This window comes from Myotis yumanensis, unplaced genomic scaffold, assembly GCF_028538775.1.
Source record: "Myotis yumanensis isolate MYYU_CA2020_CCGP unplaced genomic scaffold, mMyoYum1.0.hap1 SCAF_7, whole genome shotgun sequence".
NCBI lineage: Eukaryota > Metazoa > Chordata > Mammalia > Chiroptera > Vespertilionidae > Myotis > Myotis yumanensis.
Genome location: NW_027223758.1, coordinates 25,278,574 through 25,301,924, shown reverse-complemented (window position 1 = coordinate 25,301,924; position 23,351 = coordinate 25,278,574). Strand labels below are relative to the sequence as shown.

Here is a 23,351-nt window from a genome sequence, read left to right as displayed (position 1 = left end):
AGTTAGAAATGTTTCTACTTTGTCTAGAGTTTGTCCTTGTGATTTATTAATAGTCATTGCAAATGCTGGCATCACGGGAAACTATCTTTGAATTAATTTAGATTGGAGGGCAGTGTCAGATGGGACAAATATTGTGCATGTGCGAGTCAACGTTTAGTTTTAAATTTCCAGTGCGCATCATACATACCATCCGGTTGGTCAGTCGATGGTCGGATGGACGTACAGTTGGTCACTCAGCCTTTTATAAGTATAGACTTATTGTCCTTTCTTTTTAACTTTACTTTTTAGATTATTTTATTATTTACTTTATTTTACTATATGACCTTTATGTTTCTAATTAAATTATTTTTTTTCATTTTTTTTCTCTTTATTGATTAAGGTATTACATATATGTCCTTATCCTCCCCCCTCACTCCCATACCCCCTCCCCCCCCCCACACACACACACTCATACCCTCACCCCCCTGGTGTCTGCATCCATTGGTTAGGCTTATATGCATGCATACAAGTCCTTTGGTTGATCTCTCCTAATAAAATTATTTTTAATGAAGTCGGACGTGGGAGAAGAGGATGAAAGAAAGGAGGACTCCTGTCCTGGTGACTTTAGCATTGAGCGCACCACCCCTGCGTCCACCAGGTTTGGAGTGTTGAACCCACCTCCAGCATCCCGGCATCCTGGCGGGACTAAGGGCGCTCAACGGGACTAGTGGAGAGGGGTGGGCGGAGACAAACCCCGCCCCGCCCCGCCGGGTACCTGGGAGATTGCCTTGGCAACCGAGCCTGGCGTGGCCGAAGCTCACAATCGACCCGGTCTGGGTGGCTCCCGCCCCGTCCCCTGCGCTCACCTGGTCGCACTCGCGCTGGGCGGACCCGGGCCCATGGACACACACCCACCCTTGCCTGCAGCCCCGCGCGCCTGCTCGCCTGCTCTGCCCTAAGGGACACCATTCACCTCTGGCTGCCCAAGCCTGGCTCCGGGAGACCGAGGTCGTGGCTGGGGCCGGTGCCAGGCAGCAGAGAACCAGAGCTGGGTCCACCGTAAGCCCCTGCAGGCCGAGGCGCAACGGGGTCGGACATCCGCGGCGCCTGATCACCCCCAGGACTGAGAGGTGAGCCGAGCCTAGCATCTTTCCCTTGAAATTAGATTCTACCCACCCTCCCCTCTGGATTCTTCTGAGACTTAAAACTGAAAGGGACAGTAAAGACACCCCCCCCCCCCCCAATGTGGGTGTGGGTGAGTTGAGACCCAGGGAAGTTTGATTATTCATAGCGAGCCTGTATTGAGAGACTTTGCTAAGTACTTTACAAAATCAGCGCATTTCCTCTTCACACATCCCTGTGAAGTTATTCCCATTCCACAGATGAAAAGACTGAGGCACAAACTCCGTAGGTAACTGTCCACGTTTGTCCAACCAGTTTGTACAAATTATAATGCAGAGAAGGACAGATCACAAAAATAGATTCCTCCACCGCCACTCCTACACTCTTTCTACTCTTCCAAGTATGTCTCCCTCCATTCCTTTCTAACAAACACCTCTATCTCACAAACTCCTCTGAGAAGTTTATGAGCTCCATGGGTCTCTCTCCCAGAGGAAAAATGCACCTGCATACCCTCCCTCCCCCTGCCCCCCCCCCCCCACAGATGTTCATATTTAGAGTTTTCAGACCCAACATGGACCACAAGTGAAGAAATCCTGTTCTGTTCCACTCTTCTGTGCTTGGCCACATATATGGCCCTAAGTGCCCCAAGGGCCATTAAAGTAGGCATGCTGGGGTGTGCATATATGCCGCCACTCTCCTAGGATCAAAGATGCTACACCATTTACAAGGAACCCAGCACTAGAGGGCAGGATTTCTCTTATTTTCTTCAGTGGGGTGAGGCTCTTGGTCAGTAGTGGATGTTGGTTGTGTAGGACAGTGCATAGGGCACTGTTCTCTCCCCAGCATTTTGGGATTTTAGTTGGAAAGGACACAAACCACAGAACTAGTTCACAGATTGCTGAATCATCCTTGTAGCTTGATTAGATAATGCCACATGCTGCTAATTCTTTGGGATGGGAGCTGTCCCATCCCAGAGAAGCAGTCAGAGACAACAATGAAGTCACTGATTTGGAAGTCTTTGTCCACACCAATGAGGTGGCATTGATTTAGTAAGCTATTGGGGAACATCATATTTTATTCTGTGTAGGATGTACAGTATGATGACACTGCACCTAACTAGCATCTGACTGATAATAAAACCAGCTATAAATAGTAGTTAAAATAAATGTCACCAAGCATGCAGAAGAGGTCAAGTAGATGACTTCTGAGGCAGTTTAGGACTTATTGGGGGCCTATTTATACACAGGGTTCTAATAGGCTTCCTTATCTGGTTTCCTAGTTCACCACACATTATAAACAGATTAGAAGGGAAGAGAGGGGCTACAGCAAACAGGGCATTAAAGCTAAAAGTCACATGATGGCTGGTGTCCCAGCAGGAAAGGAAGGAGCACAAAGAATAATCAGCAGGCAGAAGAGTGAGGAGAAAGGAAGGACAAGACAACAGCACACATTTGATGTTGATGGTCACAAGAAACTCCTCTTTGCTCTCACCCAGTCTCATGTTTCCCTGCAACCACCTCATAATTCCGCATAGACCAGGCTCAGATTTCTCTCCTGAATTATGTATCCTATTGCCTTGTGGATTCTAATTCAGCATGCTCAAAGCTCAGCCAGCTACACACTCTAACTAATCTGGACCCCATCCTGAGCTACCCATCTCAGGTATAGGTAGCCAGTTGCTCAAGCCAGAAACCTAGGAATTGTCTTTGATTCCTTTCACTGCTCAGTCTTCTAACTTTTGGTTATCTATTGAGCAAACATTTATTGAATGCTGCATATGCAGGTTCTGACTGGTGTAGAAGTAATCCTATTTAATAAAAGGCTAATATGCAAACTGAACAGATGGCAGAATGACCAGTCACTATGCCATACACTGACCATCAAGGGGCAGACGCTTAATGCAGGAACTGCCCCCTGGTGATCAGTGTGCAGCTGGAAAGTGCAGTGGTGGTGGCGGGAGCCTCTCCTGCCTCTGTGGCAGTGGTAAGGATGTCCAACTGATGGCTTAGGCCCACTCCCTGCTAAGCCGTCGGTCAGACATTCCCCGAGGGCTCCCGGACTGCGAGAGGGCACAGGCCTGGCTGAGGGACCCCTCCCCACCCAGCCCCCAAGTGCATAAATTTCATGCACCAGGCCTCTAGTGGTCAGTATAAAGCTGCTGTTGCATGGAGGCTACATACTAGTGGGGAAGATACGCAATATATAAATTGAATATATCTATACACATTGATAGAAATGTTATATAGAGAAATGTTTCATTTTATTATGAAGAAAATAAACCCAAGGAATGAAGTAACATGGTGGCATCAGTTTTAGTGGTGAAAAGTGCCAATCAAAGGAAATTCTGAGCAAAGGGCACTCCAGGCTGAGGGAACAAGACGTTCCAGAGGCAGGAGTGAGCTTTTGTTCCATAAACAGAAAGAAGGCCAGTGTAGCTGGAGATCACTACGTCAAGGAAGATTGAAGTGAGGTCTGAGGGTCTGGAGAAGGGACCTGAATAGGTCATCAGAGTGTGTGTGGTTTTTTCTGATAATAATGGAAAGATATTGAAATGTTTTTTTAAAAGGTGGTCTGGAGAGAATGTTCTGGCATGAGGTAATGTTCTATATCTTGAGAGGAAATTGGTTTACACAGACATATGCATTTTTCAAAACTCACGGAATGGTACACTTAATACTTATAGATTTCATTGCATATTCAAAAGGTTAAAAAAAGAACTATAAACAAATATTAAACAAAAATTAAGGATATCTGTGCTGAAACATGTCTACAATTTATTTTGAAATGGATCAGAAAAATACAATGGCTAGAGATGCAATAAAGCAAGTCAGGCATTAATGGTATGATCTCAATGGTAGATACATGGTGTTCAGTTTTTCTTTATGTTTAAAAATAGTTATACTAAAATGTTGGGCTAGATGTTTGTCTGGTCTTATCTGATCTACATTTAAAAAGATGTTTCTGGGTCTGAATAGAGAATGAGCCATAGAGGGCTGTTGTGGAAGCAATGAGACAAATTAGCAGCTATAGCAATGATTTGGCCTAGGAAAGTACCACTGGAAGTTGATGTCAGGAGGGAGAGTTGACAGGATAATAGGGGATCTGTGAGGGAAAGAAAGAACAAAGCGTATCTCCTAGTTTTTTACCTGAGTAGGTAGATGGATAGTGATGTCATTATTGGAAATGAGGAGAACTATTGGAAGTCTGGGTGATAGCAAGAGTTGTGTTACATTTTTGATGCCTATTAAATATCCAAGTGACAATGAAGAGTTGACTGGTAGATACATAATTTTGGAGCCCTGGGGAGAGTCAGAGATGGCTGTATACATTTGAGTGAACAATTAGAAACTGCAAATTGGAATAAAGATCTCATCACATTGGACGAGAACACGGGGTGGGGAGGGGTGTTTGAGAATAGAGAAGGGTCCTGAGGGCTTAGCCCTGGGTACTCCAACAACTAGGCTTCTAACAGAAAGAGGGGGAACCAGCAAAGGACACTAAGCAGTGGATGGGGAGGTAGGAGGGAAACAGGCAATGGAGATGTTATGGTTGCCTAGAAAGACACAGTTAAAGATGAAACAAGTCGTCAATGGTACCACTCTTTGCCATAGGGAATGTCGATAAGGGAGCAGGTTTGTGGTAGGGTAAAGAGAGTACAGTTTCAGATTTTGTAGTAAGATTGAATCTTTCCATTACAAATAAAAGGAACCCAGCTAACTGGCTTCTACCAAAATAAGGTTGGGGAAGGGTATTTTTGCTCATGCAGCCCTGAACATTTAAGCGGTAGGCGACTTCTAGCACAACTGGGTCCTGGATGTAGCTGCTGCCATCCAGCTCAGTCTCTCCTGCAGGCTCTCTGTGACAGCCCCAGCCCCACACCCCCCTGCTTAACAACTAGCAGAAAGAGCTGCCTTTCCATACAGTTCTGGCAGAATGGTCAACGGGATGCTGATTGGCTGATGTCTCTTAGCATATTCTTGAGACATTCACTGTTTCTGGGGAGAGTGTTCCCTCACACAGGCTAAGCCTGGGTTGCAGACCAATTCTGATCACAGGAGATGAAAGGGGCAGCCCCTTCAAAGGTTGAGGTGAAAACTTGTCTGATCTTATCTGATCTACATTTAAAAAAAATTTTTTTTTCTGGGGATTGAATAGAGTTTGGACTAGAAGAGCTGTTGTGGAAGCAGTGAGACAAATTAGGGGCTGTGACAATGACTTGGTCTATGATAGTACCACTGCACCATCTGAATGGTTTTCCTATATGATAACAGGTTCCTCCAACCCCAGAAAAAAATATGGAGGAAAGCATGCTGGGAGTACCTAGTCTGGCCTACCCCTCGGTTCAAAAGATTGTTATCTCATTGTCACATAAGATGACAAAAGAACTGTCTATCTCTCTTTGGTATTTCACAGAGCATAGTAGATTCCTGTTTATAATGAGCATCTCAAAATGCTGCATGTTCTTTATCACATTTTTTAACAACTAAAACCCATATGGTCTCTACATTGGGGGGACATGCTAGTACAGAGCTATATAGTGGGGAGCTCAGTTCCTTACCTTGGCAATTTATTTATTTATTTATTTATTTATTTAAAATATATATTTTATTGATTTTTTTTTTACAGAGAGGAAGGGAAAGGGATAGAGAGTTAGAAACATCAATGAGAGAGAAATATCGATCAGCTGCCTCCTGCACACTCCCTACTGGGGATGTGCCCGTAACCAAGGTACATGCCCTTAACCGGAATCGAATCTGGGACCCTTGAGTCCGCAGGTCGACGCTCTATCCACTGAGCCAAATCGGTTAGGGCTTACCTTGGCAATTTAATTAGCCTCACCTTGTTCATATGTAAATGGGACGTTTGCATTGAGGAGGGAAAATTAGAGATAACAGGAAAACCGCATAGTATTCATTATGATGAAAGATTAGTTTTGAAATATTTTAACTTTATACTAGTTGAAGGTTTTTGTATTTTGTAACTTCTATTTTCATGAAATCAGTTGCAATAAATTATGGTAATCATATTTCCATATATTATTCCATAATAAGAAACAGCCTCTCTTCTTGGAGAAGCTTTAAAATATTATCATTTAAGCAAAATCAAGGTGACATAATTAACTCTGAGTTCCATGTTTTGTTTTTGTATGTGTGGTTTTCTTTGTTTTTGTTTGTTCGTTTGTTTCTGCTTTAGTATTTGCTTTGGTCCACAAAAGCATTTTCAAGAAGTTGGTCAAGTATGGCTTTAGCAGATAAGAGACTTGAGAACCTGCAAATCTACAAATGTCTTCAGTGTGTTCGGAACAAAGACAAGAAGCAGATAGAGAAGCTGACCAGACTTGGTTACCCTGAACTAATCAATTTCACAGATCCTATTGATGGACAGAGTGCTCTTCACTTAGCCTCGGTCTCCAATGACACTGACATGGTCAGCTTTCTCCTTAGCCTTGGTGCCCACCCTGATGTGAAAGACCGAATGGGCTGTACTCCGGCAATGAGGGCTGCAGAACTGGGCCATGAAATGTCCCTGGAAATATTAGCCAAGGCAAAGGCGGATATGACTATAGTTGATAATGAAGGAAAAGGTAAAAACCCCAACATTCTATCTAGCAGATGCAATCCTTTTTATAGCCAGAAATCAATAAAGGGAAGTTTTTTGCTTTCCAACTTTAGAAGTGAGTTACTCCTGCACCTAAGAATACCAACTCCCTATAATTTGAAAATGTTGTAGGTAAATCTTAGGGAAACCAGATCTGATAGTTTTTTCATATAAAAAATTAGATTAATCTGTTAGGTGGTTTTTCTAAATGGAGAATTTTCAAATGACACACATTAATATTATTGCCATCATAATCATTCATAATAAAATATTGTTTAGACCAAAAGAGGGAGAGCATTTCTTATTCTTTTTTACAGTTTAGAACTGGGAGTAGTACTAGACTTAGGACTTCAGAAGGATTTTGTTTCTTCTTAATAGTCTGATGTAAAAAGGAGTTTGTTATACTTGGGGATCTGAAGGACTAAGGTGGATTCTGGCATAAACTCCAAATTTCTAGGGTCATTTTAAATAATTTGACTTCAAACCTGACACATGGCATTTCTATGATTGTTCAGGTGAGACAGTCCCACTCCTCCACATTGTTCCCTCCCTCATCCCATCTCAATACCATGGTCCCGGAGCTTCTTGCACAGATCACCCCAGGTTCCAGCAAGAGTTGACATAACCTCACGAAAATCACTAAGAAAATTACTACTAGGCTTAATATAAATTGGTAGATGTCATCACTTGTCCCAAAGAGTTGCATCAAGTACAAAGCCATTATCATCAGCCCACAGTAGAGAAATGAATCCAGTTTTATAATGTTAATGTTTTCTAACAGGAACAAAACGTGTTTTTGTAACTCTCTCCAAACAGTCACTTGCTTAAGAGAAAGGAGAGGACAGAGACAGGAAGAATTATTTAATTGCTTTCTGGCACCACGTAATAAAATAAACTTCAAGTGCATTCCGGGGTCCAATGTAATTTAAAATGTCATATCCTAAAAACAAAACAAAACAAAACAAAACAAAACAAAAACAGAAGTTCTCAAAGCTCTATTGAATATCATTTTCCAAAGTGTGTTTCACAGACCATTGAATCACTGGGATGTTGATAGGTGGTACATGCAACATTGGTTTCACTGTCAAATTCATTGGAGAAACATTGGATGAAATATATTTAGGCATGTTGATTTCACATTTGTCAGACAGACTAAAGATGGTGACGTTATCCATATATTTTTGACCATAAAATAGTTTTTCCTTATGTCATCTTATTTACCTAGAGTTTTGTTGAATACACTTTGGGAAACACTGTAATGAAACATGTTTACCTCCCTGAGTTTGAAAAAGAGAAATCACAAGGAAAACAGGTGGAGAAATTGTATAGCATAAATATTTAAAATGGCAAAATTATGGGGGAAGGTCAATTAAGAAAAATAAAATAAAATAATAAAATTGTAAAATTAAAACTAATCAAGGTGAAATTAGAAATAAGGTCAAGTGAGTATTTACAGCAAATATTAACAGCCATTAGGTTAAAATTTGAGCTCATGCAAATTAATATTAAACTTATCAAGGTTCTGGAAGTTGAGCGTCTGAGAAAATGATATGGCAAATCACATAGGAAAAATTAGAAGTAGAAAATGGAACTTGAAACAAATATAAAATCTTGTCTCACACATACCCTTTTAGTACTGCCCTATATTGCTTTGATTCTAAAGAACCCATTCTGTGCTCACAGCACCAAGTGTCTCATCTTTCCCACATGAATGAACCCAGTCCACCTTGCACATCCCTCAGTTTGACTGCCACTGGCCAAACTGTTTTGCTTATTCCACAGTAGTCTCTCTGCCATTAACATCCTATTTTCCAGAGACTGATGTTTAACTCACTGTACATTGTTTCTAAAGGATAAACAAACATTTAAATTATTAAAAATACTCACTGTATCCTTAGAAGCATGTGGGACATATTCTACCCCCACATTGTATTTTCTCTTTGAACCACTTTGCGGAATATGAAGAAGGTAAGGCTCTAAGCCACACCTGCTTGTGACTGTTTTCTATCACAAGTTGAGTTTCTTTTTTGGTTTTTCTATCCTGGTGTTTCAGTATATTTCAGAGGGAAAACAAAGACAGATATGCCTTTGCTCTATCACTTTAGCTAGTTATGGATTTTAAAATTATCATTTTTCCTTTTTATCTGATTGAAATGTATAAAAACTATTCATAAGTATTCTTTGGGGATTCTATTTTTCTACAGGTATTTTGTTTTACTGCATTTTACCTACTAAGAGGCATTATCGCTGTGCATTGATTGCCCTGGAACATGGCGCAGACGTCAACAATACTAGCTATGATGGAAAACCGGTGTTCCTTAAAGCTTGCGAAGCAGCACATGATATTAAAGAAATGTGCCTGACACTTTTGGAAAAAGGAGCCAATCCAAATGCTATCAACACAGTATGACTATTCCTGTGATTATAAATATTCATTTTTTTCAATTATAGAGTCTTATCAGTGTAACTTTGGCATTTAGATATGGCAAAATTATTCTATTAGCTTATAGACTGTTCATTTCAAAATGCTTTAAGATTCTTTACTTTCAATACCTTTATATTACCATAATCCTACAGTTTCTTTCCTAATTATGTTTGGAAAATTGGTATTTATTATGCATAAATGTTAAAAGATCATTATAGAAAACACACAAGATATCACTAAATCCTAATAAAAGTTTATCTTTTTGAAAAGAAAATATGTAGTTATGCTGTATTTTTTATTAATTTTGCTCCCTCTTCTCATTTGGCTAATTTTATTGAATTTTCTTATGTTTTCATAATAATTTTGAGACAAAATCAGATTTTTTTCTTAATAGAAAACACCTAAAATCTAATTTTAGCATATATTTCACCCCCTTTTTTCCCCTTTTTGCTCTACAATCTTTGCAAGAACTGCATTTTTCTCATAAGAACATCTGGTGTGATCCACTCTGACTTTAGAATTCTACATTTTGGATATTCACCCATTGCACTGGCTTCATTTTTCCTATTTGTTTCATGAAACTAATAAAAATGAAGAGAACTAAGCATGTCTGTGACTCTAAGGCCAAATGGGTTTAGATCATATTTATATCAAATATGTCATAAAACATAAACAGCATTTCATCTGCTTTATGTCCAGTCCACAGGTCGCACGGCTTTAATGGAATCGGCAAGAGAAGGAGTGGTAGAACTGGTTCGAGGGATATTGGAAAGAGGAGGTGAAGTGAATGCATTTGATAACGAGAGACATCAGGCTGCACATTTTGCTGCCAAAGGAGGCTTTTTTGATGTAATAATCTACTCTTCACTTTAAAATTTGTTGCTAAAAATGTTCTCTCCTTTTTCTCAAAAATTTTAAATATTAATGTGGGTTACATTAGGCAGATTTTTTTCTGCATTACTATCTTGATTTCCTTGAATAATTCTAAAATTATATTTTATACCAACTATTATTTTTAAAAACATACAGCTCTTCAATTTTATCTGCTTGCTAATTTATACATGACTAATATTAGTAGTGTTTTTTTCTGTATTCTTAACTATGACAACTTAAAAGTTTTGCCTACTGGGTCTACTGTATTTTATGCACTCCATTACATATTAGAATCTTCAAAATATATTATGATCTAATTGTGGGGAAAACAATGCCAACATACTCTTATCACCATGATATGTGTGTGTATCTTATGACAAACCTAAATTGTAAACTCTATTCTGATTATCTGGACATTTCAGCAAAGGTTATCTCATAGGTACACTGACATTGCAGCAAAAAAAAAAAAAAAAAAAAAAATTAAAAAAAGGAACCAAAGATGGCCTTATTTTTTAAAATGCTGAATTGTATAAAAAATTTCTTTACTCAATTTTCTCTGAGTTTTAACATAATTACCCTTAGTTTCTTCATTGAGTCTCTTCTCTACAATAAAAATATGCATCACAATAGAAGTTAAATTTGGTAAAGAATTTGCTCCTCTGATGATGTTTGCCATAGTCTGATGCTTTTTAAAATGGCCTAGATTTACCAAAATGCTAGTCCCCCAGCTGAATATAGAGTTTCTTAAACTCTAGCCAGGGGTGGGGAACATCCGGCCTGTGAAATCACTTCGTCTGGCCCTGACAAGGCATTAGGGATGAGTTAATTAAGTATTGGACCAAAGATAGCAGGCTAATTTTTAAGTTGATAATGTTGTATGGCCCTTTGAATAATGTTATAAATATCCAAATGGCCCTTAGCAGAAAGAAGGTTCCCCACCCCTGCATCAAGGTTTGAGAGCAATTTTGGCAACGATAAAAATGTTGTGTGTCTGTATTGTATAATAGAGTACAATACAGTAGCCACATGTGGCTTTTGAGTACTTTAAATATGGCTAGTGAAACTGGATTTTTAAGATTATTTTCTATTTAATTCATTTTGATTTCATTTTAAGTAATCACATGTGGCTAACATAATGTATTGGCTAGCGCAGGTCTAGGAGCAATCTTCATTCACTAAATGTACATTCCTATTCCCCTACATTATCCACTGTTTTACAGATATTGAAGCTTCTTCATGCTTACAATGGAGATATGGGACTGATTGGAATGAATGGGAACACACCACTTCATTATGCTGCCATGGGTGGTTTTGCAGATTGCTGTAAATATATAGCTCAGCGAGGTAAAATTTGCCTAGCAATTTTATGCTTAAAGTATTTATGGTTTATCCATGTTGTAGATAAGTAGGGAATTTGGGCCTGTCACTTGTTAGTTGCTTATGTTTTTCAGTAGCCCCAATCCCACTCATGTATATAGAAAGAAAATTGAATTTATTTTCTTACTCTACTTTCTGTTAACTCAGGAGTCTGGTCTTAAAAGTGATAAGAACCCATTTTCCCAAATATTTTTAGATAATTGTTCAAAATCTAATCATGAGTCAACAGATTATTATAAAATGGTTATAGTTATTAAACTCCTTTTTAAAATATATGTGAACATCAATCTAAGCAAGGACAAGCACTGGAAACCATGTCTATTAATCTTAATCCTTAATTATTTTATTAAAAATATTCTATTGTGCCAAGTGCAACGATAACTTCTGAATGATTTGAAATTATGAGGAAAATATTTTAGGGAGAAATATGAAATAAATTGAAAATGTTCATGGAAAATTTGAAATGTAAGTAATATTTATTATTTTAGCTTTTCCTGTAGCTTTTAAGTAACTTAGTTAACTTAGGAATATAAACTATGTTATATATAACCTAATGATAATATTAACTAATTAAATTTAAAGAAATGGATCAATTTTTTATTAATTGCATGCTAATTGAATATACATTAAAATTTTTAATTCTTTGTTAGAGATGGGACAGCATTCTGCTGAACTGTATGGTAGTTTTCTTTTTTTCCAGTTTCTGAGAAATAGGCAAAACTTAAAGTCCTATGACTCTATATTAGATCAGAGAAAGTGCTTTTGGGTTGTTGCTTTTTTTTCTTTACAAGGGCACAGAATTTCAGAAGTCACTGGGACCTAGAGATTCCATATGTAGTCACTAATATTACATATAAGTCTAATGTGCTGCCATAACTAATAGTGTACTAACTGATTACTCCTTCATCCTCCGAAATAATGAACACTTTTAACGAATAAAGAAAAACATATCAAATGCAATGTTTGCCCTCATAAACCATCTTATGAGTCTTGTTTTCAAATCTGTTGCAATCGGCAGTTTATTCTGACACTTCATTTTTAATATAGTGTATCTCTAAAAACTAAACATCTGCCCAGATTGAGACAAGCTTCTTCAACTTTAACATGTTTATTGCTTTCTTATTGGGACAAACATCACCAAACATATACTCTATTGTTCACACACACATAGAAAGCAAAGGGCCAGAGCTTGGGCCATGCCAGAGGCCTTCCCCAGCCATGCAGAAAAGATTTATCTTCCTGGCCAAATCATAAAACTAGACTGTAGTTTTAAAACAAACATCTGAAAACGTCCTGAATTCTGTAACGGGTTTGGAAGTACAACCACGTCACCAGATCCTATGAGGGGGGCTCAATTCCATAGCAGCAGAATTACCAGTTACATTTCCACCTTTAACATCTTAGATCTAAGTCCATCAGAGCAGCAAGAAACCATTAGCAATAAAATGCTCATTTCTGAGTAAACTGTCGGTTTAGTCTCGTCTATACTTCATTGTAAAGGCTGAATTTTTTCCCACATGAAACTATCTTCCTTAATATCCTCCTCTTTTGCCCCTAGTCCTGACACAGGAGGGGAGTTTGGAGTAGTTCTACCCCATGGAAAATTTTCCCTTTCATGGGCCTTTGGCTGCTGGTGTTCTACAGCACCAGCCCCACAGAGGAACATAAGTCACAAAGGGAATGGATGGGTCTTTAGTTATAATCATAAAGGAGGAGACAAAGTCTCCCAGGTCAAAAAGGGGAGAAAAAATACCTTCAGATTTGTTTTCTAAAAGGAGTGCTGAGGAGAGGAGGAAGGCACGTCTTTGGGAAGGCCAAAACAAAGGGTCAGTGAATCTTTAAGTGGAAGGGTTAGAGACCTTTTAGGAAGGCTTCACAGAGTGAAGATGAAGGGCAGATGAATGGGTTTGTTTGTTTGTTTGTTTGTTTTTTATTTATTTGAAACAGAGGAAGGGAGAGGGAGAGAGAAACATAGATGAGAAATCAACATCAACTGGCTGCCTCCTGCATGCCCTCTGCCCCACCTCAGGCCCCCAAGCCCACAACCCAGGCATGAGCCCTGACTGGAAATCAACTAGTGACCACTTGGTTCATGGGTTGGTGCTCAACCATTGAGCTACACTGGCTGGGCTACCTTAAGATCTTTAAGCTGAGATGTCTTAGTCTTTTATCCACATAAAGATTTCTAAGTAGGAGAAAACTGGGAACAGAAAATAAAATAGTAAGCTAAACAGCTTTAATAATCCTTGGATCCATAGTGCTGAAGTGAATATAGGAGTGGATTGGGAGGTAGTAGATAACCCCAGACACCCTGAATAAGCAAAAATGTTCAGTAAAAAAAAAAAAAAAGCATACTCAGAATTACTATGCAATTATTATGTTATGGAATTTTACTATTGAGACCCCTTCCTAATAAGTCACTGTTCTTAAAACTGTCCAATATAGAAACTTTAGAATCCTTATTGTCTCAATACACTTTTTCTATCACTAATAAACTTTCAGCCTGAGTATAAATTTTTAGTTTTTGACAATACTAAAGGAAATATTAATCTTGTAAAGCATCAGTGATTAGTTTTCTTTTTGACAAGGGATAAAACTATAAAGTGTTAGAGAGGCATGTTTTATGTTAGCTGCCTATACAATTGGTTGCTAGAAATACTAATTGGGCAACAACTTTTTAATCATGTGATTTTGGCAAAGCAATAGAAGAGTCTTCTAGAATCAAAACACTAGGAAGAACTTCATAGTCTGACATTTATATACGTAATGGATTTTTAATGCCTCAAAATACTTATTATAGACAACATAGCCTTCCTGGTAGCAATAAGTAGAGCCCCACCACCGCCATCTATTCAGAAACTATATTTATTTATGTAATGTTGGTCTCATCATTTTAAGGAAGAAAACAAAAAAAAATGAATTTTAATATATAACTTGGTCAAATATAATACTGAAATCCTTTAGACTTGATGAACAAATTACTTCTTTTTTCTGTTAGGTTGTTCACATGGCTTTACTAAAGAGCAGATCTATATAAATGACATTAATTTCACAGAGTATACAGATAAAATATCATTTAAGATTGCATACTGATTTATAGTCATAATCATTCAAAAGAAACAGCTGTCCTTCAGCATTCTGAGTGCCTAAGGGCCCACATAAGCTGCCTGAATCCAGTTTTCCAAATTCAGTTGTCACCCTTACTCTTTTCTGTTTGACATGAAGAGTCCTTAGCAAGTATCCTAATATAGTATCTATAGAGATTAATGTCTTAGTCCTTTGGGGGCAGATAATCTAAATTGGAAATATATCTCCCTTAGAAGTTACCAAAGTAAAGTGCAAAATAAATAACAGCTTAACTTTGTAATTATAATAGTCTAAATGTGCTCATCTCTATATATGAACTAGAGGCCCGGTGCATGAAATTCGTGCAAGAGTAGGCCTTCCTTCCCCTGGCTGCCAGCACCGGCTTCCCTCTGGCGCCCAGGCTTCCTTCCAGCACCCAGGACCCAGGCTTTGCTCGGGCCACCGGCAGGCACCTGGGACCTGGGCTTCCCTTGCAACCCCGGCTTTGCTGGAAGGTCGTCCAGAAGGACGGCTGGTTTAATTAGCATATTATGCTTTTATTATTATAGACTAGAGGCCTGATGCATGAAATTCATGGAAGAGTATGCCTTCCTTCCACCATCTTCCTTCTGGCACATGGGATCCAGTCTTCCCTCTGGCCAGAAGGATGTCCAGAATAACATCCACAAGGACATCCGGTCTAATTAGCATATTATCCTTTTATTAATATAGACAAGCCTTGTGTCCCCCATCAAGCCCTGCCTCCTGCTGATTGGTCATTACGCATGAAGATGCATGAAGGTGTGATGACCATTTGCATATTGGCCTTTTATTATGATGATGATAATTTGGGGAGAAACTTTTGACTAAGCATTTGAAATTAGAAAAACAGTTGAATGAATGTCATTTGTTAGAGCTATGCCAGTGCCTTGGAACCATTCATAATAATGATGCTTCACATTTTAGGATGTGACCTGAAATGGAAGAATTTAGAACATAAAACAGCCAGGGCTGTGGCTAAGGAAAGCGGTTTCAAAGCAGCAAGCAAAGAAATACGGCGGGCAGAGAGAACAGCTAATAAAATGGCCAAGCCAGGAGTCAAAAATCCGAATCCACTCTGGGCCCTTCGGCTTCATGATTGGTCAGTAGAAAATGAGGCTATACTTCGGGAAGCCTTTTCGTTTGTGGACAAGGGCGATGGGACAGTCAGCAAGGAAGATTTTGTGTTAGTGCTGGAGGAGAGGCAGGACTTCGTACCCTCAGATCAGCTGATCTACATCGCTCAACTTAGTGAAAAAGTCCGGGGAGCAGGGGTCAACATTAATGATTTTTTTAAGGGAACCCGATATTTAAGCAAGACTTATGTCTTGGGATCCTATGGGCCTAAGAAAAAGAAAAAAGGAATAGCCAAAAAGGGGAAGAAAGGCAAGTTCGTTTTACCCCTCCCGGTCTGCGTCATCCCTGACAATGCATTTCCACGCCGGAGTGATGGTGGGCCACCATATTACATGATTGAAACCTACAAGAATGTCACGGATTGCAATCGGTTTAATCGGGATCATCCACCAGAACATCCCATTCAGGACGACTCTGCTTGGTACATTGACGATTCAGGGAAGATATTTTCAAATATTAACTTTCTCACCAAGGCAGGAGACCTAGCTTCTCTGAAAAAGGCGTTTGAATCAGGCATACCGGTGGATATGAAGGATACTTATTACAAAACACCACTAATGACTGCTTGTGCAAGTGGAAACATAGAAGTGGTCAAGTTTCTTCTTGAAAAAGGGTATGTTTTTGGTTGGGTGAGGTTTAAATTTTCATGAGTCTTACTATTTCTTCTTTTTTTTTTTTTAATATATATTTTATTGATTTTTTTACAGAGAGGAAGGGAGAGGGATAGAGAGTTAGAAACATCGATGAGAGAGAAACATCGACCAGCTGCCTCCTGCACACCTCCCACTGGGGATGTGCCCGCAACCAAGGTACATGCCCTTGACCGGAATCCAACCTGGGACCTTTCAGTCCGCAGGCCGACGCTCTATCCACTGAGCCAAACCGGTTTGGCGAGTCTTACTATTTCAAGAAAGTGATAGGAAAGCTAAGATACAATCAACTGCAGAATTTTAATAGCACAAGAAAGTGCTTCACCGCTAAAGCCTAGACTGCAGGTAGATCTTACTATTATATGGGAAACCAAGCTCATGGGAACATAGGAGTGTGTGTACATGAAGATGTTTTGCCAATAACAACTATGCACAAAGTTAAAGTCAAGAAGTTTTCACTCTGATGGTAGAAGAACTGTTCTGATTGGGTATCACAAGAAAAGTTAATTTAGTGTCAGATCTTTACCTAGTTGATGTGGAGTTGCTTTTCATTTTACTTTAAACTTAAAAAAAATTTATTGCAGTAAGAATATTACATGAGGTCTAGCCTCTTAACAAATATTAACTATCTGATATAGTACTATTGACTATAATTATACAGCAGATCTCTGGAATTTATTCATTTTATGTGGAGTCGCTTTTTAATCTGCCGTGTGTGTGGGGGGGGGGGGGGGGGGGAATCCCAACAAATTCCAATAAGTGAGATGTTGGCTATAATGACTAAAAACATTTTCATACCCTTCTCCAGAAAAAAAGCAGTCTTTCCCTTGGTTCATTTATAAATATATTTAAAATCTCAAAGCATGATATTTTCATTTAGCTTTTTAAAAATTAAATCTTTATTATTGAAATATTACATATGTACCCTTCCCCCCCCTCCATTGACCCCTTCTAGCCTGCCCTGCTCCCGACCCCTAGCCCTTCACTACACTATTGTCTGTGTCCATGGGTTATGCATATATTCATACAAGTTCTTTGGTTGATCACTTCCCACTCACCCCTAACCCCCTACCCCCACCTTCCCTCTGAGATTCATTTAACTTTTTAATCTAAAACAATTCCTTAGGTTTAATTCCTTCTTTTACTATTGCTAAATAACCTGGGGTTAATTTCTTAACCTTTTTGTGCCTCAGTTTTCTCATTTTTACAATGGGACCCTAATGGGACTCTGCTCACAGAATTCATTGAAGATAAAATTAGTTATGTAAAGCACTTATTGGCACAGTAATTACATACTTGATAAATTGTATCATTATTATTACTATAAATGCAGAAATAGACTCAAAATGGAATAATATAACTCATATTTCCTGTCGGCTTTTATCTTTATTGGATTCAGGTTTTTCATTTTCCTTGATTTTAACCTTTGCAAAATTATAACCGCTAGGATCTTAAGTGCCTTTTAAAGCCAAACAAAATGTATATGTATACACAAAGATAAGAGTGTCTGATAATGCAAAACACTTGTCAAGAAAATCATGACATAGAGTTTAACTTGACTCAGAGCTTCCCTGGTTTACAGTTGAACAAGTTGATAAAACTATGAAGTCTTAGTGTTTTTAGCCTCCAGTGCTTGAAACAACCCATGTTTTTAGCTTGTGCATCTATTCTATCTTGTAGGGCTAATGTTAATGCAACAGATAATTTTCTGTGGACCCCGCTTCACTTTGCGTGCCATGCAGGCCAACAAGACATTGTTGAACTTCTTGTTCAATCTGGAGCCACGATAGATGCACTTTCAATCAACAACTCAACTCCTTTGTTTAGAGCCATTGAGAGCTGTAGACTCGATACTGTCAAATACCTACTTGATATTGGTGCTAAATTCCAGCTGGAAAATAGAAAAGGTATGTGTACATATTATTGGTGGTTAGGGTTAGAAAAGGAGAATTTATGTTCAATTCCAAACCCCTTCTGATTCTATTCTTGCAGGACCACCTTTCCCCCTGAAACATAAGTGCTTTGCAAATCACTGGTGTTAAAGGGCTGATTCTCTGTGTTGCAATCTTTCATGAACTGATATTTTTGCAGAATACAATAAAAAGTGATTTACTAGAAAAATGAAATGGGAAAAAAAAACACCCACAAAATACAAGTACAAACTTTTTTACTAGATCAAATGACAGAAAACTCTTCTATGAATTTGCTATAAAAATTTCCAAGTACTTACTCTTAACTCCTGTGCTTATTTCATGGTGGCCTAGTAACCTTTAGTTTGTGGACTTCACCAGTGTGCAAGTCATACCTTGAATTATCACACTGTTTAACTGTCATTTTCTAATAACTGGCATAGTTTACAGTCTCTGGATTTGGATTCCTTCTAAAGCTAGACAAAGTCATTTCTGAATTGAGGCTCTCTCTAGAAAATAAACAGAAGGCCTGTTTTATAAATATCACAAGTGAAGAATAAAAAATCACTTGATTTAATATTTTAGCTTCTTGCTTAGAGTTATCATTTTCTTATAGTGGAATCCATTCTTTTTTTTAATTTCAGGGAAGAAGAGAGATAGAAACATCAATGATGAGAGAGGATCATTGATTGGCTGCCTTCTGCACACCCCCTACTGGGGATTGAGCCCACAACCCGGGCATGCACCCTTGACTGGAATTGAACATGGGACCCTTCAGTCCGTAGGCTGATGCTCTATCCACTGAGCCAAACCAGCTAGGGCCCGTTACTTCTTTTTAAAAAAATATATGTTTTGATTTATGAAAGAGAGGATAAGAGAGGGAGAGAGAGAGATTATTTTTTGAGCAGAGAACATTAAACCTCTGGCTGCTTCAGGCTGCCTCTGAGTCATGGGTAGTATTGTGCTAGGCCTGCCCAAGGACATTACAGGTGTCACAAATCCTAGCCACCTGATTATAGCACTTGTGAGCATCAATTTCCCCAGACCTTTTAGAATATACCTCCTTACATAATGTAAAGGGGAGGACAACAGAAAGTTGTCACTGCTTGGAATGAGAACCAGCAATCAGATATTCAAAATGTAATCTACCAATATTTTCTATCAACTTTTTAAGAAACATGCTTGAAAAAATTGTTTAGCCAGTAAATGGAATTGTAATTATAAGATTTTAGAGTTGGGTCCACCTTTGAGAATATTTGATCTAGCTCTGTGATCTTACACATACCATTTGCTTTAGAAACACCTTTACTAGCCCATGCTAGGGCTGCTGTGCTGAGATAAGATTTTTTTCTACATTACTTATTATTAACTTGTTTATTATAGCTCTGAATTTTTGTTTTAAACAGGGCACACTCCCATGGATGTTGCAAAGGCATATGCTGACTCTAGAATAATTGGTTTGATTAAAGAAAAGCTAGATAACTTGCCAAAACCAACAGAAAGCCAAAAACTTGTGAAACCCAAGCCATCTATTAAAGTGAAAACTGAAGTTTCTGAAATTAAGAAAGAAGAGGTAAGAAAAACAATGATTACCCATTAGTAACTAGAATGCCTTAAAAACTTGTTGGGGAATGGGGCAGTGGTACTATTTACATACTGTTACACAACATGGGCCGAATAATAGACAATTTATATTTTCAGCACCATTTTGCAATACTTTTAAAGAAATATCTAGCAAGGGAATTCCTGCTACTGAAAAGCTTAAGAAATATTTGTTGCACATAGAATCCACACAAAAAACACATTGATTCAGCCAAATATAATTAGAATGTTGAAAACAGAACTGGTATTGGATAGGTGCATATCTGTAATATATATATATACTAGAAGCCCAGTATACGAAATTCGTGCATGGGTAGGGTCCCTCGTGGCTGCTGGCTGCCGGCCAGGGCCTCCTTTCCCTGACTGCCAACTGGGGCCTCCCTTCATTCCACACTGCCCCCTGGTGGTCAGCACACATCATAGTGAGCAATTGAACTCCTGGTCAGTCGAACTCACGAGAGGATACTTTGTATATTAGGCTTTTATATATATAGATTTTAGTCCTGAATTACACGGATTTTATGAGATAGCCCAAAAAGGAAGAAGAATAACCCTTATGAGGAATGAAGTAAAGCATAATTTTCCTTCATTTTGGTCTTATACTCTTCATTACTCATTTTAAACCACCCCCACCCAAGGAATTTTAGTGATTACTGCTGAGCCCTGGAACATGAGGCCACTTGTAACTTGGATATCACACAATATAACTCTAGAAGGTTTAAAATACCGCACTGACTGATCCTGCTTATCTGGAGTGGTATCGTTGCCTCTGAACTACCAGGAGAAAGTTGAGGTTGTTGCCTATGGGGATTTCTGAGACATCAGGCTTTGTCATGAGCAGGGAAGCTTTACGTGCATTTCTAGGCTAGAAACTTTTAGGGAAGCAGAAGGATCCCTGGAGATTCTTGCAAACACATGACAAAGAATTAAATTTAAGAAGGAAAAGCTTTATGGTTATCAAATGGAAAGAGGAATGGCATTTAAGAAGAAAATGCTTTATTGTTACCAAATGTAGGTGGGTGAAGTGGAGGGATCATAGGCAGACAGTAGAGAATAACAAACATAGATGACAAGAACAAGGATTACCAGAGGTGAAAGAGGATCAATCAGCTAAAGCTCCTACTATGTGCACCATTATCATTTCAGTAAGAATGCCTCTTTCTGACTAATGAATGGCCACAGGTCAAAGATGGATATCTTGAAGACTTATGAGATCTGCTACTGATACTACTAATTTACTAGACTTAAAACAAATCATTTCTCTCTACCCAAAGTTAAAATAATATTCTATTTCATTTCAAGTTCTAATTTATGTAGTAGTTATTATTTTTCTAGCTTCAGAGTGAGATATAGAACAACAAATAATATTAGAATGTATATAGGTTTATGGAGTTAATAGTTTTATTTTGTCTTGTTTCCAGGGACCACTTTCATCAATTTATACTGTACCAATCATATTGGAGGAAAAGAAAATACATAAGGATAATGTGGTTCATCTCAATTCATTGATTACCAGTGGTTATACCAAGAAAGTGAATATCACATTTACTCCACGGAGGGTAAGTACTTTGGAAAGATTTTTCATAATGTGGTATAAACTAATGATGTCATTTTTCAAAGACTTTTTATGCAGAACACAAAAACAAATATCCAAAGGTTATTTTTCATAGTTACTATTTAAAGGTGTCCTTTTGCTGACTCAATAAGTCCAACTTGTTTAGCTCCCAGTATCTTGTTTTCTCGATTACAATTTCTATATTGACATTTTAATTTTTCTTGAAAGATTAAAGTCTTCTTTGGTCAATATCATTCACCATTTAGTCAACAAGTGCTATAGATACTTTTTCTTGGTACCTTAGACCTAACCCTTCTTTGTACTCAACACCACCAATTCCTTAATTATTAGTAGTAGATTTATTCAGTAGCTTCCTAAAACATCTACAATTAAACAGGTAAAGACATTTTTGGAGGATAAGAGTGGTCTTGCAAATGCCCATCAAACCATGCCGAAAAAGAGACCACCAGCTCCCTCTGCCTTCTACTATGAAAATAATTCTGATTTCTCCATAAGACATAATGGTAGTAATCCCAAATGATCTTCTAATTCCATTGAGTACTGGTTTTGACATCCTAAAAATGAATAGCAGCTGGCCCAAAGGTCATCAAAGAGGTAACTAAAGAGCATTTCAGTTGTCCAAATAGCACCAAAAATAGTGATGCCCATCTAACCACTGATGCCATATAAGAGGAAAAGACAAGTTCAAATAGATTTAGAAGTAAATTCAGTAGTTTTGAATTAACCATATTAAAAAGTATCTTGATATAGCATGCGTGCGGCTGTCATACTTATACCTGCTCTGGCGGTGATTTTTCACTTAAGACATGGAGTCCTGAAGCCACAACAGCAGAGCTGATCAGGAAGAGGGAGCTGCAGAGGGAGAGGTTCACTTATGAGGTGGACTTTGAAGACTTCATGATGCCCTTTCAGAAGAACATTACAGAGAAAGCTCGCGCATTGGAAGCTGCTTTCAAGAACTAAATCACAGAGGTTTCGTCTTGGGTTAAACATTTCAAGGCCCAGGGACCAAACTTTGGAGAAGGTAGATATTTCCATCAAAACAATCCACAAATTAAGTATTTGTAACCAAACATTTGTTTTTGCTTTAACAACTATAAATATTCTGAGCTGTCTAGAGAAGGTGTGTTTTATTTTGCAATGAATCACATGTCATTCTGGACAAATCCCCTAATCTTCTTTAAGATTGTAGTGGAATAAATGGCATTTTAGTTATAAACATAACATTATTGTCAAAAAATTTACCAAATGTCTACCATTATGTTTGCTAAAGATATAATTCTGGGAATTGATGAAAACATTTTAATATTGGGGAAGGGGAGTTTTTAGCCCATTAAGGGAAGTGTTTGCTTCTCACGCATCATCGTAAGTGATGTGTGTGAGGTAACTAAACTTTGAGACCTGTGGCAGACACTGTCAGCGCTTCACCCATTCTCCTCTGCGGTGGGGTTGTAGCATTCTCAGGCCTGACTGCAGATGCTGGAAGGCTGCCTCTGACACTTAAACGTGTACAGTAGAGGCCAAAGTATGTGGGCATGAGAGTCTTCTGGAAGCAGCCCCCAAGTAGTGACTGAACAGATTCAGTGTATGTTACCGTTCTGGTGGGAGCCTTCTAAAGTGCATGTTCTCACTGATTTCTAGAGCTCCCAGCAGGACTAAGATCAAGATGCCCACAGTGGAGATTTGTGTGACAGCACACCCTTCCTTGACGCCCTTCTCTTCCCTGTCTTCTCACTTTCCTTTCACCCCTCTGGTCTTTATTGAGATCACCTCCCAAATACTCACACCTCAATTCTTGTTTCAAGGTTCTTTCTGTAAGGACCCAAACTAAGACAACACCTATGGTATTCCGATTCTGAGGCCCCTAGCAAATATCTTACAAGTGCATTCTCTTACCTTTCGCCTGCGACAAAACAAGCATTTTCCCAACTTAGAGGATTTGTCCCCAAGGTCTTAAGCATTTGAGCAGTAGTGCAAGTTGTATTCATACACTACTT

At 38.6% G+C, this 23,351-nt stretch overlaps 1 protein-coding gene across 1 annotated transcript; it reads left to right on the top strand.

Moving 5' to 3' along the window:
* The first annotated feature begins 889 nt into the window (after positions 1 to 889).
* On the top strand, positions 890 to 22,710 carry ANKEF1 (ankyrin repeat and EF-hand domain containing 1). The gene is made up of 10 exons (XM_070421442.1): positions 890 to 1,109; positions 6,295 to 6,685; positions 8,904 to 9,103; positions 9,824 to 9,973; positions 11,218 to 11,341; positions 15,407 to 16,229; positions 17,947 to 18,173; positions 19,583 to 19,749; positions 21,200 to 21,337; positions 22,159 to 22,710. Exons 2-10 carry the CDS (start codon positions 6,340 to 6,342, stop codon positions 22,315 to 22,317), a joined length of 2,334 nt encoding a protein of 777 aa, XP_070277543.1. The 5' UTR covers positions 890 to 1,109; positions 6,295 to 6,339; the 3' UTR covers positions 22,318 to 22,710.
* The last annotated feature ends 641 nt before the right edge of the window (positions 22,711 to 23,351 follow it).